The 17,166-nt window shown below is 40.5% G+C and overlaps 1 protein-coding gene across 2 annotated transcripts; it reads left to right on the forward strand.

The window, feature by feature from the left end:
* Positions 1–894: 894 nt before the first annotated feature.
* Positions 895–15,861, forward strand: c8h12orf4 (chromosome 8 C12orf4 homolog). 2 transcript variants are annotated; one of them, XM_037106363.1, is made up of 14 exons: positions 895–1,038; positions 1,800–1,988; positions 2,369–2,514; positions 4,045–4,226; positions 5,179–5,278; positions 5,489–5,613; positions 7,236–7,342; positions 7,534–7,731; positions 8,123–8,251; positions 9,293–9,361; positions 9,505–9,707; positions 12,597–12,654; positions 13,160–13,227; positions 14,398–15,861. In XM_037106363.1, exons 2-14 carry the CDS (start codon positions 1,808–1,810, stop codon positions 14,488–14,490), a joined length of 1,659 nt encoding a protein of 552 aa, XP_036962258.1. In that variant the 5' UTR covers positions 895–1,038; positions 1,800–1,807; the 3' UTR covers positions 14,491–15,861. The 2 variants fall into 2 exon arrangements, with proteins under 2 accessions (XP_036962258.1, XP_036962259.1); XM_037106364.1 differs by having other exon boundaries at positions 976–1,115.
* Positions 15,862–17,166: the final 1,305 nt, after the last annotated feature.

Below are 17,166 nucleotides of genomic sequence, written 5' to 3' on the forward strand. Positions count from 1 at the left end.
TTGTGGATTTATCAGATCACATATCAAGTTGCACAAACAAACAAATAAATATATAATTATATATATGTAAAGTAACTCCACATTTTTAAACGGTTTAACTTTCTTCCAGTGAAAAGCAAGATGAGATAAACCTATTGGAAAATGTTAGTTTACTTCTCATGTATTTAGCTGAATTTATTTGGCAAATATATATCCTGAGATAGTTAAATGTTACTTATAAATTATGCTTTGTGTCTTTTACCATGCTGAGTGGTTCTCTAACAGCAGAGGATGCCTATCTCCTTCAGATTATAGTGTCATTTATGTTAAAGAGTAATCTCCAACCTCTGCTCCTGAGATGATGTTGTGAAGATATGAATATTAATTATTTTTTGCTTTGATTTTTATTCATCATGATTGTGTATTTCTGTTAGTTATAATTAACAGATTAGTATCCTAATTATTTAAATTGGGCTCACTTCCCATTCCACAGTGAGTGTGTCGTAACAAATATTCATTCTCTGATTGTCTCTTTTCCGGAATTTCCCTTGTTGATCTGAACATTACTTTGTCTACAACATCGTTTCCTTACTTAATATTTTGGTTTTGGGCATTTAGAAAAAGAAAAAAAAAGATAGTATTATTCACAAACCACCATCTTTGGCCAGCAGGGGGAGGTATTGCCCAAGGGAAAACTACGCCCCTGGTAAATTACGCTTTCGGATAAACAGATTCGTTGCTCTTCAAATCTGCTTCGAACGTGAGAAAGAGCCATCCAAATAAAAAGATTATTCATTCTGTTAATTCAAATAAAGTAAAAGAAAACACACACACACACACACACACACACACACACACACACACACACACACACACACACACACACACACACAGACCACATCACTTTTGTTGTTCAATAGAAAACATACGCAGCTGAACCTCAGTGCCGCGAAAGTGCTCTTGCCGTCACACTGCTCCGCCCAGCTGCAGTCAGCTGACTGAACCAAACAGGAGCGCTCTCTCTCTCCAACAGGAAGCACCATATTTATTAATACTCGGGTAAATTTGCCTCTTATAACATGTATATGTTCACCAAAAATTAAGCAAGTAGCGGTGCCTAGCAAGACGTGTCCAGGGTAAAGTGCCACACTCTTTTTAAGCTTCGTATCTACACGATAGCTATAACGCTAACTAGCATGGAGCTAATTGTACATGCAGAGTAAACATAGCTGTCACATTACAGGGATTGCAGTCCGCTATTAGACATATTCACTTTAACAGCTGTGAAGAAATGGTAATTTCCTCAACAAAAAATTAAATATTAAGTCTTGGTCTCAGTGCGTTGCTTGTACAGTAGCTGAACGCTGATTTGTCTGCGGTGTCAGTGGGTCAACATTGGTTATTGTAAGTACACGGCAGTAGAAAGATAGTGGTAGGCATGTCCGTGCTGCAGACACACTTTTCTATTGTTATGAATCTATATGTGTATATATATGTATATATATATATATATATATATATATATATATATATATATATATATATATATATATATATATATATATATATATGTATATATATGTATATATATATATATATATATATGTATATATATGTATATATATATATATATATATATATATATATATATATATATATATACATATACATACATATACATATACATATACATATGTATATGTATGTATCTATGTGTGTGTGTGTCGTCAGTTCTATGCTTCACAATAGCCAATGCGACCTCATGACCAAGGATATTGCTTTAATTCATGTTTTGCTGTTGCCCTCGTTGTATATTCCAGATGAAACCATGAAGAAGAACAAAAGCAAAGCGAACACTGCTGCTGAGAAGGAGTTTGTGTTTGAGTTCAAGGCAGGGAAACACAACTGTGTCCTCAAGGTGCCTCTGCAGTTTCCTGTTCAAGAGAACATCAGTGACCTTCATGGACGCCTGATGCTGCTACACAAAATACCCTGCTACATAGAAAATGGTGAGAGTGTTGCTCCATTATCTGTATCGGACCTAAATGTCCTAAACAAAACATGATACAAAATACATTATTTTTGGATTGGCTCAGACCACTTAACTGCTCTGCAACTCCCCTAAACCCTGTGTAAACCAAAGCTACACTAGGACAAGAAACACCACATTCTGTTTATTTGAAATGGATCTATTGAAACAGTTACTCTCTACACGTCTCCCTGGGAATGAGATGATATTGTCAGCATGCGTACTGTTAGTTTGAAACCTGAACAGATGGAGTGGATCCAGCCAACTGATTTTTGCGGCATACTACTTGGCTTGCATGTGAATGAAAATATTGTTTTTAAATGACTGTTATTTGCGGCGTGTGTATCTCTCCCCCTGCAGAGCTAAAAACCTCGCTTTCCGCCTTCATCGAGAGGGAGACCATCCTGGATTATGACAGAGAGGCAGAGCTGGCCCTGCAGAGGCTCACAGCAGGAGATGTAGATGTGAACCAGCTCACCAACGCGTGGACGAGGTCTTATGTGGAGGTGATGAATAAAGATTTTTACATAAGTACATACGGCTCTAATGGTAGATTTCATTAGATTGGAGAATAACGCCATGCACATGATTCATTTGTCCTTGAGTGAGTGAGATCATCCATGTAGGAGTTTTTAATTCAGTCTGTCTGCTGCCCCTGGCTGTGACTAATCAATGACCTCGACAAGTTTAATTCAAATATACAGTTTAGAAGGACTGTCTACTATGAAATCATCACGCATGATTCTGACTATTACCAAGAAATGTATACAACTCCACATGGCATCTAACCTTCTCCACACTTGACCCTAGTTTGCTTTCCTCGATGAGCATTTCAGCATCAACACAGTGCGTGTTTGAGGGATTTGTGTTGCATCATGACTATATTTGATTCTTTAAACAAAAACCCCCCTAAAAACTGTAGCAGGATATTTCTGTAAAATTATGGGCAGCGCCTTTAATTGTTGTCAGGCCAGTCCAAAAAGTTCATGTCATGTACTGCTCACCACACCATGATGGTCGTGTATATCCACCGCTTCATGTCTGAGTAGTAGCACAGCAGTGTTTCGAGGCGTCCTCGAATGCTCCGTCTAACTTCAGCCCAGTCACGGCTCGTTAAAGCAATTTAAACAGAAGGAGTGCAGTGCATCTGCAAATTGATTATTCATGAGTTTCAGAGAGGGGAAAAAAAAATCCCATTGCATAAGCCTGCGTGCTGTGTTTAATGTCTCCCCATTGCACTTGGTTACACTTTGACGCGTTTCTTCCCAGAGATCCAATATGTGTTGGCGGTTTTCACATATTTGAGAATACAGTCATAACTTTTATTGCATGGATCCATTCAAAACAAACAGCCTGCCGATAGACAGAAGTGAACTTGGTGTTGTTGTTTTTTTAATCAGTAATGGTCCTCTTACTAAAGAATTTCTTTGAATGCAAATGTTAAAAAGATCAGCTGGTTTTGCTCTTAAAAGTTCACCAGTCTAAACTCTCTGCTGTCACTTGCCCAGACGTTTATAAACAGACAATGGCTGCCCCAGCTCGTGTTGTCGAGCCCCTCTGACCCACTGCACTCAGATATTTAGGACTGGCTACCTGTTAACGTTTTACTGCAGTCACACAGGAATACACATGGAGGCCTTCCAGCGTCCATCGTGCTCGTGGCCGGAAGATTCCTGAGCCTGTATAAATAGAGGAGTTTCAGATTCTGATTAATGCTCTGTTGCTTTTCTAATTATACATGGGGCTCGCCAGCCTCCCTGGCTTATTGAGCAGAGCAAAATCCACAAAATGTGTTGATATTCCATTTTGCCTTCCTCCTAGTCTTCCTCCGACCACAGAAAATTACATTTCCACACTTTCTGCTCAAAGTCAGCATCTTGCTGTTTCCTATTTCTCACAACGCATGCAGCAGTTTATCACCCACAAGTAATTTTTTCCCCAAGCACTGTAGACTGTGCAGCCTGGTTAGGTTTTATTTCTTGTATTACTATTACCACTGTGAAATAGACATTTTCTTTCCACTATAACTGTTTCAGACTACACTGGAGCATGCTCGGCCTGAAGAGCCAAGCTGGGATGAAGACTTTGCCGATGTTTACCATGAGCTGATCCACTCCCCTGCCTCAGATACACTTCTCAACCTGGAGCACAACTACTTTGTTAGCATCTCTGAGCTCATCAGCGAGAGAGACATGGAGATCAAGAAGCTGCAGGAGAGGTTGGTATTATGAATTATTGCCTGGATCCCTGGATTTCCTGCCCATACTGTATTTTTCGCCATTCTTTCTTTGTAACCCATTCCCATGCACATGCATCCAATGATGCGGGGGGCCACCATGCATGGTGCCAACCTGCTCATTAGAAGCGGTACAGCCTTTCCTAAACTTAATATTCCTTTGCCCAACCATTCACGTGCTGATGGAACAGCCAGTGGGAGCAATTTAAGGATCAGCAGCTTGCCGACATGCAGCTGTCGATTGAACCGTCAAACCACCAACCCTCGGATGAGTAGACTATTTGATGTAACAGGGTGAATCCCAGCAATTACGTGCATCCATGATTACCTAATGTATGTATTACAGTTATTTTTTTAACATAAATACGGGCGACACAGTACACAGTATCAGTCTTTTTGCGATCAGCAGACAAATTTAAGAGTAATCTGGCTTTTGAACTCCTTCCAAAATCACATCACAACACTATCATGAAATCTCGAAGAGAGTCCACTAGAGAATAGAGTTTTCAGATGATCATGGTCCACCACAGTTGCACTGACAGTTCCCACAACCGCCCAGATGAACAGGACAAACGAGCAAATGCATCGGAGTTTGACTGAATTGAACCGAACAGATAAGATGTGAAAATGACTAGAAAGCGTTAAGACTTTTAATATAATACTGGAGCCATACTGTTTCATTCTCAGATGTCTCTCTCTGTCACTTGTGTCAGGGCTTTCATACATATTATACTGTTTGCACTGACAACTAAATAGAAAATCTTTTTGCTGCTTATGCTGGTTATGATTGTTGTCTCTAGTTTTCTTAATTAGTGTTGTGGAGTCGACTGTTGTGAATGTCAGTGACCTAAATAACATAGAGCACGTCTATTATGATGATGTATTTCCTCATCATTTAAATAACGTCAATGATTTTTTTTTCTCTGTCTGGCAGGCAGGCTGCTGAAATGGACAAAGTGATGCACGAGCTGGGGAATACTTTGAGCGACCAGGATGTAAATGCAGTCGCCTCTCAGCACTTTGATGCACAGCAGGTAGGAAAAAGATGTTTGGGTGCTCTGTAGCTGTGTAAAAAAAAGCAGGTGTCCCTTGATCCAAATACAAAGTTAGCATTTCACCACAGGCATTTCAGAAGATTAATTTAGTGAGTATACAGGTTCCGATGTGCCCCAGCATGACAAGTCAGAATGTGTTGCTGTCATGGAAAAGTCCTTCAGTGTTTGACTTTTATCTTTGTTGAACAGGTGTTGGAAAACAAATGGGCCAGTGAGCTGAAGCAGGTTACTGGCATTCAGAAGCAAGAGTATCAGGAGTGGGTCATCAAACTGCACCAGGACCTGCAGAAATCCACCAACAGCAGCCAAATTAAGTGAGTTTTTCTGTATGTGACCAGACAAACACTTGTGTTAACATGCTGTTTCTGTGTGTACACTGAAGCTCAGTGTTTGGTTGTGTACACACATCTGGCATCTGTAGGCTTACTGTACACCCACATACATGCACCTGAACAGGTTCTTTCATTTGTGTGACTTTACTCCCTTCTTTTTTTTTTTTTTTTTAGAACAGTGTAAAATCAAATCTGCTGATCCATGATAATGAACACTTGAGTCAGGTGCTTAGTTGCTTACTCTTGTTAGGTGAAAAAAGAAAAGCTGTAGTGCCGACACGGATGACTGCAACATGCAGATGCAGCAGCCTAGAGTGGCATTGTCCAAAGTTACAGGACGGAGCTTCATGATCTTAATTTACTGACGCTGTGTGATAGATGCCGAGGCTTTGGCTTGTCTGGGCTGTGTGGTTTAGATTCAGCTTACGTTTATTTGTACAGCGATTATCTTGGAAGTTGTGTTAACATTGAACATTAAAACTATAAAAGGGCAAATAAATGAAAAGGTAAAACCAGGATCTAAATGATAATGGGTAAAACTTGTTTTGTTGACTAATATAAAACTGCAAGAAACGTATCAAATAACATGCTTTAAATGTTTGTGGGAACCTGTTATCTGTAAAAATCCCACTGAATCTTGACTAGAGGTCAAGCTGACCCTTAACTAACAGGATCTCTGCACTTCTGCAGCACTTCTAATCCGAAACACGACATGTCTAATGGCCCTTTGAAGTACTGGCTCCATTTACATAGAAATTGAAGTGATTACAAGAGGTCAAAAGCTCATCTTAGTTTGACTGATGCTCTCAGCCTTGCAGTATCAGTTCTGACTGGCATCTCAGGATAAGAAGTCTAATAGAGCTTAACAGTAATGCGGTCCCAAAGAGCAGCGGTTTAAATTCAGGTCTTAACACTCCTCTGCATATATTGGATATTCCATCAAAACACAGATACCACTAGGACCTGTATGCTGAGAGCTCCACAGACAATGAGCTGACCTTGCATTACTTTTTCTTAATGATGAATATCATTATCTTGCTCTGTGTTGTTGGTAAAACTTAAAACTTCCACATCAGCACTTTGAACTTTGTAAATATGCGTTTTGAAGCTGCAGCCTGTTAAGGAAACCCAGAAATCGAGTACAGATTGGACTTTTGATTATTTTGACTCACTTTTTTTTTTTTTTTTGCTTAATTTATATAGTTTATCTGTCACCTGATATTATCTCGCTGACATATGTTGTCCGAGTTACGCCAATATGAGTACTTTTTTTCTACTGAACATAATGCAGAAAAGTATGGTCAGGGTATTTATAATTATTAAACTCCCACTGAAGTGTACTGTTTTAGTGCATTGATGTAATTTTTGGATGATAAAGTTTATTGTTAAACTGTAAAAAATGAATAGCTGGAACAAAGAAATGGAATCCTTAGAACTTAGTGCTTGTCCAAGAACTAGCCACGAAAAAGTTTTATTTGAGTTTTTTCTTGGGACAAAGCTCTTCGGGTTTTCTTCTGAAGCTATAAAACTAACATCCATTATTAGCTGTTTTAAAATAGATACATATATCTTCTAATTGATTTGTTTGCTTGTTTGATTTGCAGTGAGGAGATTAAGGTGCAGCCCAGCCAGCTGTCAGAACTTGCAGATTCTGGGGCCAGGATGTTTGAGGAGCAGCCTCAGCTGGAGGAGAGTTTCACCATACACTTAGGTACTTGGCTTCTAACACGTATCCAAGTATTCATACACAGTTTGTCGTCAGCTGACAGGTAACACACCGTGTTTACAACATGCTTGTATTGCATAGAGTAAAATGCATAATAATGTTCTGATTAATGTGTTTAAGTGACTTTGTGTATAAGTCATATATCATATTTGTATTGCATATATTTCTTTGATCAGGAGCACAACTGAAGACAATGCACAACCTGCGGCTGGTCCGGGCAGATGTGCTAGACTTCTGTAAGCACCGGCGGCACGGCAGTGGCGGAGCAAAACTAAGGCGGCTACAGACGGCCCTTTCACTCTACTCCTCCTCGCTCTGTGGTCTGGTGTTGTTGGTCGACAACAGGGTCAACTCCTACAGTGGCATCAAGAGAGGTCAGGGGACATTTTTAATGATCTTCATTGAGATGTTGTCACTTGGACAACCTGTGGTGGTTCATAGAAAGATTAGAACTGACGTTTGGTCAAGGTGTTTACATGTTCCACAGTAATTTTAGCTGTGCTTTGTGATATTTTGGCACTAGTAAATTGTAGAATTTTTATTTTGGTCGTACTCATGACTCACTCTAGTCTCTCACCTTTTCTGTGAGAATAACACTAGTCTTTTACACCTCTTTAAATGATTTGTTTTAGGCACTCCATTCACCTTTCAGTCTGGATTCTTTTTTTAGAGTGGCAGCTCAGTATGGAGGTATGATAATAGAGATAAGCTCTTACTAACTTTAGCCCTTCATGCATTTCTGTCCTTTTCTGTGTTGACCTGCAGACTTTGCAACTGTGGCGAAGGAGTGTACAGACTTCCACTTTAACTGCCTGGAGGGGCAGCTGGAGGAGGTGCAGCAGGTGGTGCTCTATGCCAGAGCCCAGCGGAGCAGCAAGCAGAAAGAACAACCTGGTTAGACCTTTGGCTTTACTTGGGTCTCACTGTGAGCACAGCTGCAATGTAGACGGAGGATTCAAAGATGGTTAGAAAGAGAGCGGGAAGACCAGCAAGGCAGGGGCTTTCTTGAATAGCTAGTGACATCGACACACTTACTACTTTAGAAAATTGATTACTCTACATAGCCGGGCGCTTTTTTTTAGCCAGCCGTGCACTATAAAACATTTTTAATCATGGCCTTTTTAGCAGTGCCACAGAGACATAACGTGACAAGATACAAGTTGTTCCTCTCAGCCTACAAAATATATTCACTTTGAGGTTGAGCTCTAATTTATCTGATATGATGTTAAGCAAGACAAGAAAGAGCAGCTTTATCTCTCATTTTCCCACCACAAACATGAGAGTAAAATGTACAGCGAGTGTGCATGCAGTTATAGAAACTTTGCGCACTCATTCAGACATTTTGGAGTCTGGGAAAATCGGTGCTGCAGATGTTGAGGTGGTGAATTGATCCAGACAGTAGACATTAAATGTGAGAGGCATCATTAAACATATGATGCTATAAAGTACTGCACTAACTGCATAATGCTGAATGACTAGAGGACTACGTGAATGGAAGAATTAACAAAATGTGTGTTCTCACCTGCAGCTCACTCAAGAACATCCCGATTTCTGTGTCCAAAAACTCAAAGAAATGAACCATCGATCGGCAGGTTAATTCTGTGCATCAGCATTCATGAGGAATTCCGCATTGACTGTTTATGGTTGAATGTGGGCATGTAGAGGGCGGGACATTTTTTTTGGCTTACCTTATTTTCCACATTTTCATTAAGGCAAAAATGTGGTGTGAATTCTCTGCACTTTTACAAATGAGGCCCCAGATCCTTATCACAGCGAGCGGTTCACAGAGTAGAGATCATAGATATCGTCTTTCTAGCTTAAAAGCCTTGCGAAGAAATTCCTCCTGCTATTGCTGTGGAGTGTTCTTATGAGGTCCTTTGAGGAGTCTTTTGCATGCAGATTTTTATAGTGATTTTTAATTCTTTGTCCATACAGAGATTCCAAGGAATGGAGGTGATGACAAGAGCAAAAATGTTGAAAGAAATCCATCTAACATTTTGCCAGGTAATGGTCATGTTTGTTTCTGTCTCATGGTCAGATTATTAGACCAACGAATCACTCATTGTGCAATCATCTTCAAACCACACTGCTGCTGGTTAGTATTCTTAACATTTTTTTTTCTGTACCTGCTGTGTGTCTTCTTAAAGGTGAGTTTTACATCTCACGGCACTCCAACCTCTCGGAGGTGCATGTTGTCTTTCACCTGTGTGTGGACGACAACGTGCGTTCAGGGAACATCACGGCCCGGGACCCTGCCATCATGGGTTTGAGAAACATCCTGAAGGTCTGCTGCACACATGATATAACCACAGTCACCGTACCTCTGCTGCTGGTCCACGACATGTCAGAGGTCAGTGTAGCCCAAGAGCACTGTGAACGCTCGTACATATGATGTTGTCATTTGACAAACTCACACACACAAAACATGTAATGAAGATTTAAATATTGTAGTCATGTGATACCACAAAGGAATAATTAAATCCACATTGAAAATGCAGTTATCCTTTTAACACTGTTTGTTCAAACATTGTTTAAGATATCAACAAAAAAACATAGTGATCTCCATACTACACAAGTTACTTTGTACACTTCTACAAACAGATCGTGAGAGTTCTCCAAATGGAGCATATGAGAACCTAAAGTACATATAAAGGTAAATGTTTGATTTGGACGGTGCAGGTATTGGGCTATCAAACACTCTACTGATTAGGAAAGGACTGGAGGTAACCACTATATGCAAGCAGCTCTATATTTACCTTGGGTAAGAGGGTAATTAATTGTGGTTATCCTTAATTCTTGCATCCCTAGTGTTCATCTGCAGTTGTCAGGGTATGTGGAAAGATAATGGAGTGGTTCAACTGATGTCAATGTTAGTTACAAGTATGCTAATTGTTAATTGTTGAACTAGTTTTTCTAAAAATAATTGATAATGGCTGAAATAAATGCTGCCTAAAAGTAATGGTTGAAAGAGTTAGCTAAAATGAATGGTTAATATTCGAAATAGTTAGCAAAATGTAATGAATAATGGTTGAAGTAATTCACTAAAACTAATGGTTAATCGTTGAGATAGATAACTTAATGGATAAATGGTGAAACTTTTCATTTCTGTCGCTTCAAACATAGCAGTATGAATGCAAACATGACAACACCAGCCTTAGTTAGACAGCTCACTGTTATCAGAAACATTGTAATATGCACCATTATATACACTTTTGGTAGTTGAGTAGTCAGATGTGGCTAACACCACCTCAGGAACTGGTGTGGATTCACTGTTGCTCAACAACACATCAGTGGTGTAGGTCCAGCTTTTGAACTGCCATCATTAACCCTATTAGCATAATCTCCCATCAGCTTTGGTCTTGTACTTCCCTGTAAAGCCTCAGTAGTTTGTGATTGTTGGTGGTCAGAGGTGAAGGGAAGCTGCTGGCAATGCAAGTTTCCATGTCCTTCACTGATGGCATAGTCACAATTTCTTCCCTTTGATTCTGCCTCAGCCTGTTTATGCACTGCATCCTCAGCTGTGGTCTGGCTCGTCAGGCACTGGCTGTGTATTTAGCCTAGAGCTTAACATTTCCCAGGTTTAAAACCAGGAGGGCAAAGGAGAGAGTCATGAACTCTTGTGTTTACTTTGAACCTCTGAGTGTACAACAGCACTCTGTACTCACACAGTAGGGAAGAGTAACAGAGAGAGCTTTTGGAGACTGATGAACTGAGCCCCAATCTAACAGAGTTTAGGCAAATATCTGATCACAATAAAAGGGATTTTCCATTGAAATTGGAAAATCTCTTTTTTTTAATTTGATCTGCAGAAAAAATAATGGAATTGGGATTTTCTAGTAACCCATATAGCAGCCGATTCTCAGTCCCTTTACTGAGTAAAATTAAAACTTAATAAACTGAGAATCCCTTGAGATGGGAAGTAAATTCTCAACAAGCCTCCATCTGGAGTGCACTCATGCCCCAACATGCCCGGTGCAATTTTTCTTCTCATGTTTAATCAAGGGTCTTTGTTTACATAACCAAAGACTTCTAACTTTTGAAGCCTCAGGAACCAGAGGAACTTAAATTAATAGCTCCTGATTCATCAAAACTTTCTGCATGTCATCTTCTTTTTGGTCTTGTTTGCCATTTAGTGGAGCTTTTTAACTGTTTGTACAAGCCTGTTATTGTGTTTTGGTGTTTAAAACAACTGATGTAGTTTGTCTCGATGAACTGCAGAGCTCAATCAAAACACAGCAGGGCTATGCCTCTTATTTTCTTTGTTTAATGATTTCTTGTTGTCCTTGAGCATTTAGAGTGTAAGAAAAAACACAGGGGAATTGCTTCATAACACTTAAATACATGTTTCAAATTTTTGCAGAGGGAAAACTTTCCCGGCAATTTCAGTTCCAGATTGAAAACAATAACTCTCAATTTCACAACTGTTAATGTTCCCCTTTTCTGGTTGTGGGAATGCCTCATTTGCCGCTGGCAACCGCACCACTCATAATGAAAAATTCTTGAGTCTATTAGCCTATTGTGAGTGCGTTAAAACCCCAGCACTTAAGCCTGTGTAGTTGATCCCACGACACAGTTGGTTTGGGCATAAACATGGGCCTTGATGACACGCCTGCCTCCAGTTCATGGATCCAGTTTGTTGACTTGGAATGGGTGCAGAGCATTTCTAAGTGGGTGAAAGACTGTGTGCTTGTGTGTTAGTGTGTTTGTTTGTGCGTGTGTGTGCGTGCATGCATGCATGTGCATGTGTGTGTGTTTGTGTGTATGTGTATGGGAGACTACCTATCTGGTGGTCCTCGTTACTCAGAGAGGTCTACTGCAGAGATGACTGCCTGCTGAGTTCACAGTGTGAAGGCAGCAGCCTGGAGCCAAACACACAAAACTGAAGGGAGATGAGAAGTGACATACGCAGAATGCGCTGCAGGGACATTATTGCACTTACATTTGTTAGAATTGCCAATTCTTCAATTAGACATTGTTTTTGTGTGGATATAGTTACCTGACACGAGACTTGGTGGGTAACCTAGTTAATATGTATCATATACAGTGTGTCATGTTGCTCTTTTAATAATCTGTTAATTTCTCCAAGTGCATCGTGGCATCACTTCTCTCTCGATTGGCTGAATCGATCTCGTGCCAACAAACTAAAACATATTAAGTTGATATTCTAAGGTATTTTTCCTGCACATTTTTAAACTTAAGCAAGAAAGATTCACTGTTGTCATCTCGCATCTCTCTTTAGGAGATGACCATACCGTGGTGTCTTAAAAGAGCTGAGCTGGTTTTCAAATGTGTCAAAGGTGAGTGAAATCAGGATATTATGATACCAGTGTTAAATCAGCAATTGACGTGTTTGAGTCGAAAACCATCCAATGTAAAGAACATAACTTGATGAGATGCAGTCAGTCAGGAGGAAGTCTCATAGCAGAGATCTGTCACACCCAAGTTAACAGCTTTTTAAAACGTATATCTGACTCATGAAGTCTTGTTTTCAGTTCCTCAAAGTCAAAGAGCCAGAGACTCTTTTTTTTTTCTTCATTGTGCCTGCTGACAGTATTATACATTTTCCATGACACGAAGCTTTTTGTTAAATTAAAGTTGTAATGTGTTGTAACTAAGAGGCACAACGCTTACACCCTCTTGACTGGTATGACAGTTGCTCTCTTGCTTAAGAGGATGATGATGCCGCTTGAGGGAAGGAAGCATGCAATGCCTGGAATACATCAAATAGTACAGATAGATATTTGAGAATGAAAGGTGATTTCTTGGTAGATGATGATAAATTTCAAGCTGTTCTATCCGCAGGCTTCATGATGGAGATGGCCTCGTGGGATGGAGGTATATCACGCACAGTCCAGTTTCTTGTGCCAAAGGTGAGAATGTGTTAGCGTGGTCACTCCCCTCTACTTTTGGTTTGATCGCTAAGGCAGAAACACAATCACCAGCTGAGTAATTGCTTGCCAGCAGATCTCCATGTCAAATCGGAGATGTGTATTTAAGGCCTTATATGTACACAAAATCACAAAAGGCACACCTGGCCTTGCAGTACACAACCTTTGAGTGCAAGCAGAAGGGAGTGACTGTTTGAAAAAGCATGCCATAAATCACAGATTATAGAGCTTTGGGTTCTGCGGACCAGTGTTTACACTGCTGTGATCAAAGAAAGCTCAGACATTCATCCAAGTAATTGCAGAATAAGCAACAGGATTAACATGTAGCTTTCCAACACTGAGGCGTAATCTTGAATTTACTTGAATATCAACATCTAACCATATGATTTTAGGAATAGTGTTGGTTAAGTCAACCAATTTATAGATCTTGATTTGCAAGTAAAAGATAGAAGAAAACATTACGGTTGAGCTGTAAAGCAAGAAGAAGCATAACTACTCTTTTATTTTAGGCTTAGCGGGATGGTGTATACCTATAGCTTTTGTGGTTTGTCAGGGAGGCAGCAGATCCTATAGCAGGATCTCATGTTGACAGGTTAAGATGATAAAACCAGCGGCATCAAAGGACTCCCGGCTGCATTTGCTTCCTGTCAGCTACGTGCACAGACACCATTTAAAATAGCACCTTCTTGTTTTCTGTGCCTCAAAGAGGAGCGGCGGCTAAATATACGCCCTGTGTTTGTGCGTCGCCGAATGATGCGCATGTGACTGTTTCTGCTCAAAGATTAATACTTAACATTCTTGCTTGACGGGTGGCGATGCTTAGGGTGACACGGTATGTTCCCCCGTTAAAGTCGCAGGCAGCTGCTGGAGCTCACATCACTCGAGCATCCCTCAGAAGAAGAAGAAAAAAAAGACCCTCTGATGTTGAACCAAAGGGCACGACGGGGCTGTTAACACTCAGCTGTACGCAAACAGTCCAAATGTATTTTTGTTTGCATCGACACAATTTCAGTTGGGTTAGAAATACATAAAAAAAGGTTTCTTTGCTTCCCTTCAATTGTTTTTTTTTTACACTGGTGCTGCACAAAATCTCCTTCCCATGTCACTCACTAATCCTCGCTGTGTCTTTCTGTGCCTCTTTGATATTAACAGAGCATCTCGGAGGAAATGTTCTACCAGTTGAGCAACATGCTGCCTCAGATCTTCCGTGTCTCCTCCACCCTCACCCTCACCTCAAAGCACTGATGGATACCACATTACATCCTTACGACTTAACAGGGACACACTTATTTTAAAAGCTGTGACAGGTTATGTTTCTTGTGTTTTTTGTATTTTTTTTGTTTTGTTTTACGGCGTGGGGTGTGCAGATTTGATGAAGTAGCACACAAACCCTTTTCATTTCAATATGGTGGCATTAAGGCACTTACAGTACAGTTGCATAAAGTATTTTAAAGGTCCTTTATTGTAGAAAGTGAGGGTCCTGTGTCTTTTTTTTCCAATTATAAAACAGGTCTATTGAAACATGTGAAAGTAAAAAAATGCAGTGAAAACAGGCAGAAGAGACAGGCACTTAGAATGGAGTGTTCTGAATAGACGGTGGAGGGTGAATGGATGAGAGAAAGACAAAAAAACCTTTAAAACATGAAAACATGTTCTGTTAGACACCCTGTATATTTGCCCCTTCCAGAGCTCCACACACTGTTAATGCTTCTTACTGAAAGAGGACTTGATTCAGTGGCTCAGTAAAAAGCAGCTGCTCAAATTTTCATTTCAAGCCTCCAGGGTGAGGTTCTGGTGACAGAGTTTTATGACATCAAAACATTAGCCACCGGTGCCGCAAGTATTCCAGCTCTCCTTCTTAGAGCAGTTCTGTTACTTTCTGCACGTCCGAGCCGCAACAAAATAGAGACACTGGTGTTGGTGATGTTGTCATAGCTCGCGGTGGCGGGTAAAAATGCCATCAATGGAGTGGATGAAGTAAATGTGAATACAGTTTGTTTACTAAAGTGATGAAGATGTTCCAACCATCTTCAATTTATCCGTTATCACACTTCAGCCATCATATGTGATTTCGCAGACTAACCCACTGGGACATTGGTTTCATATTGGAGGGCTCGTCTGTCCAGAGAGAAGTGACATAAACTTGGCTCTTCTAGTCCTGAGGACTAAATGGCATTGCTGCTGAAAGGAGCAACTCGCAGGTGTTTTTAGCTGCATTGCAGTGAGTTGTAGCGAGGATCGCTCTTCCTGTGTGTGTGTGTGTGTGTGTGTGTATGTATGCGCGCGCACGCACGTGAGTGGTGCCTCCCCGCGCCACCTCTGTAACAGCAGATGGCACTATTCTTAAAGATGTGAAAAGGGTGTCCGCGCACACACACACACACACACACACACACACTAACACACTTATCTTATTAAAAGAGATAAAGTTTAAACGAGCGTCTGCTGCTCATTTAAATTAATCTCTAGAGTTCTGATTCCGCATTCATTACAAGTGGGGAGGGGAACGCTCTGAAAACTCCAGCCTCAGTGGTCAGATGTGTCATACATTCTGTATATTTCCTGCGTATGTTTACATTTTTATGTTTTAATAAAGAAGTAACACATGCACCCATATTGATTTGATGTACTTTCTTCGTGGCAGCATGTGTAAGCTCACGACAGTCTCACACTTTGGATGATTATGTTTTCTCTTCCCTTCAGCGGATGGTGATGAACTTCTAGTGGCACTTGGATCAGCGCTTTATTTGGTGTTGATGGGTTATCCACAGTGCGCATAATCTCTCTGAAGTTAATAATCCATGTCATTCATTTGAATTACATTCCTGCTCATTTAATGGTGGCCTAAAGGCTATTTCAGGCATACTGAAATCAATTCAGCTTGTCAGAGAGTTTGCTCCGGCCACGTTCAGCGGCGGCATTAATATTATTAAAGGAGTCAGGAGTGTGGCGATCAAAGCAAGTTTTCTTCTCTCCTCTCAAGATAAACGGCATGGCCAGCAGCAGGGAGAGTTATGAGTTGTTGTTGTTGTTTTTTTTTATTATTATTTTTTTAATAGGTTTTTGTTGAAACCTGCAACTGTTTATATCACATTGCCATGCTGAGAACCCACAAAACTGTAAGAATATGTATTGCTGAGTGTTTGGCATTCTTGGGATTGGTCTCAGTGGCCTGGAGTGTTGGGTTTCCTCCGCGAGAGAGAGAGAGGGAGTGTAGGGTGCTGATTCAGCTCTCCCTCCTCTCTCACATGCTTGAAAATGATCTGGGCTACATTCACAAACTGGACATGAGAAGCATCATCCATATAAAGGTGTTTCATCCAAGAGTTACAGCACAAACAGCACCGTGGAAAACAGCCTAACCCCTTTCTGTCCCGGTCGAAAGCCTCCCGTTTAATACTTGTTCTGACAATGGTGAAATATTAGGGCCTCCTCAGTCAAGCGAGCAGGGGGGTAAAGTACTCCAGGTAGTCACAGGCAAGGAAATGTCACCAAGGGAAAGTCATCTACAGCATGTGATAGTCCATGGATTGAACTGCTCTGAATTGGACACTGTTTGAAGTCAGGTCAAGTGGAAACTCATTAAAAAGAAACGTTACATTCATGAAGTGAAAACTTTGTCCTTCCTTGGGAAGAAGTAAAGTTTCCTGTGCCTAGCTTTACCCTTACAGAGCAGGATTATCTGGTCGTAATTGATTTCCCCACCTAATTTAACTTGCCTGGGAATTAGAGGTCTGAGAAGTGGCATGTCCATACTTGCTGTAAAGCAGTGTGGTTATTCACAAGAATTAAAGACGGTTTGAATGGGAACCAAAAAGACCCAAAAACCTAAAAAACATTGTGGTTTAGACTGACTTGGCAAGAAGATACAAATCAAAACCTGCAGGTACAGTCACGATGCCTAAGATTGCAAAAGCAGCA

Source organism: Acanthopagrus latus, chromosome 8 (assembly GCF_904848185.1).
Source record: "Acanthopagrus latus isolate v.2019 chromosome 8, fAcaLat1.1, whole genome shotgun sequence".
Lineage (NCBI taxonomy): Eukaryota > Metazoa > Chordata > Actinopteri > Spariformes > Sparidae > Acanthopagrus > Acanthopagrus latus.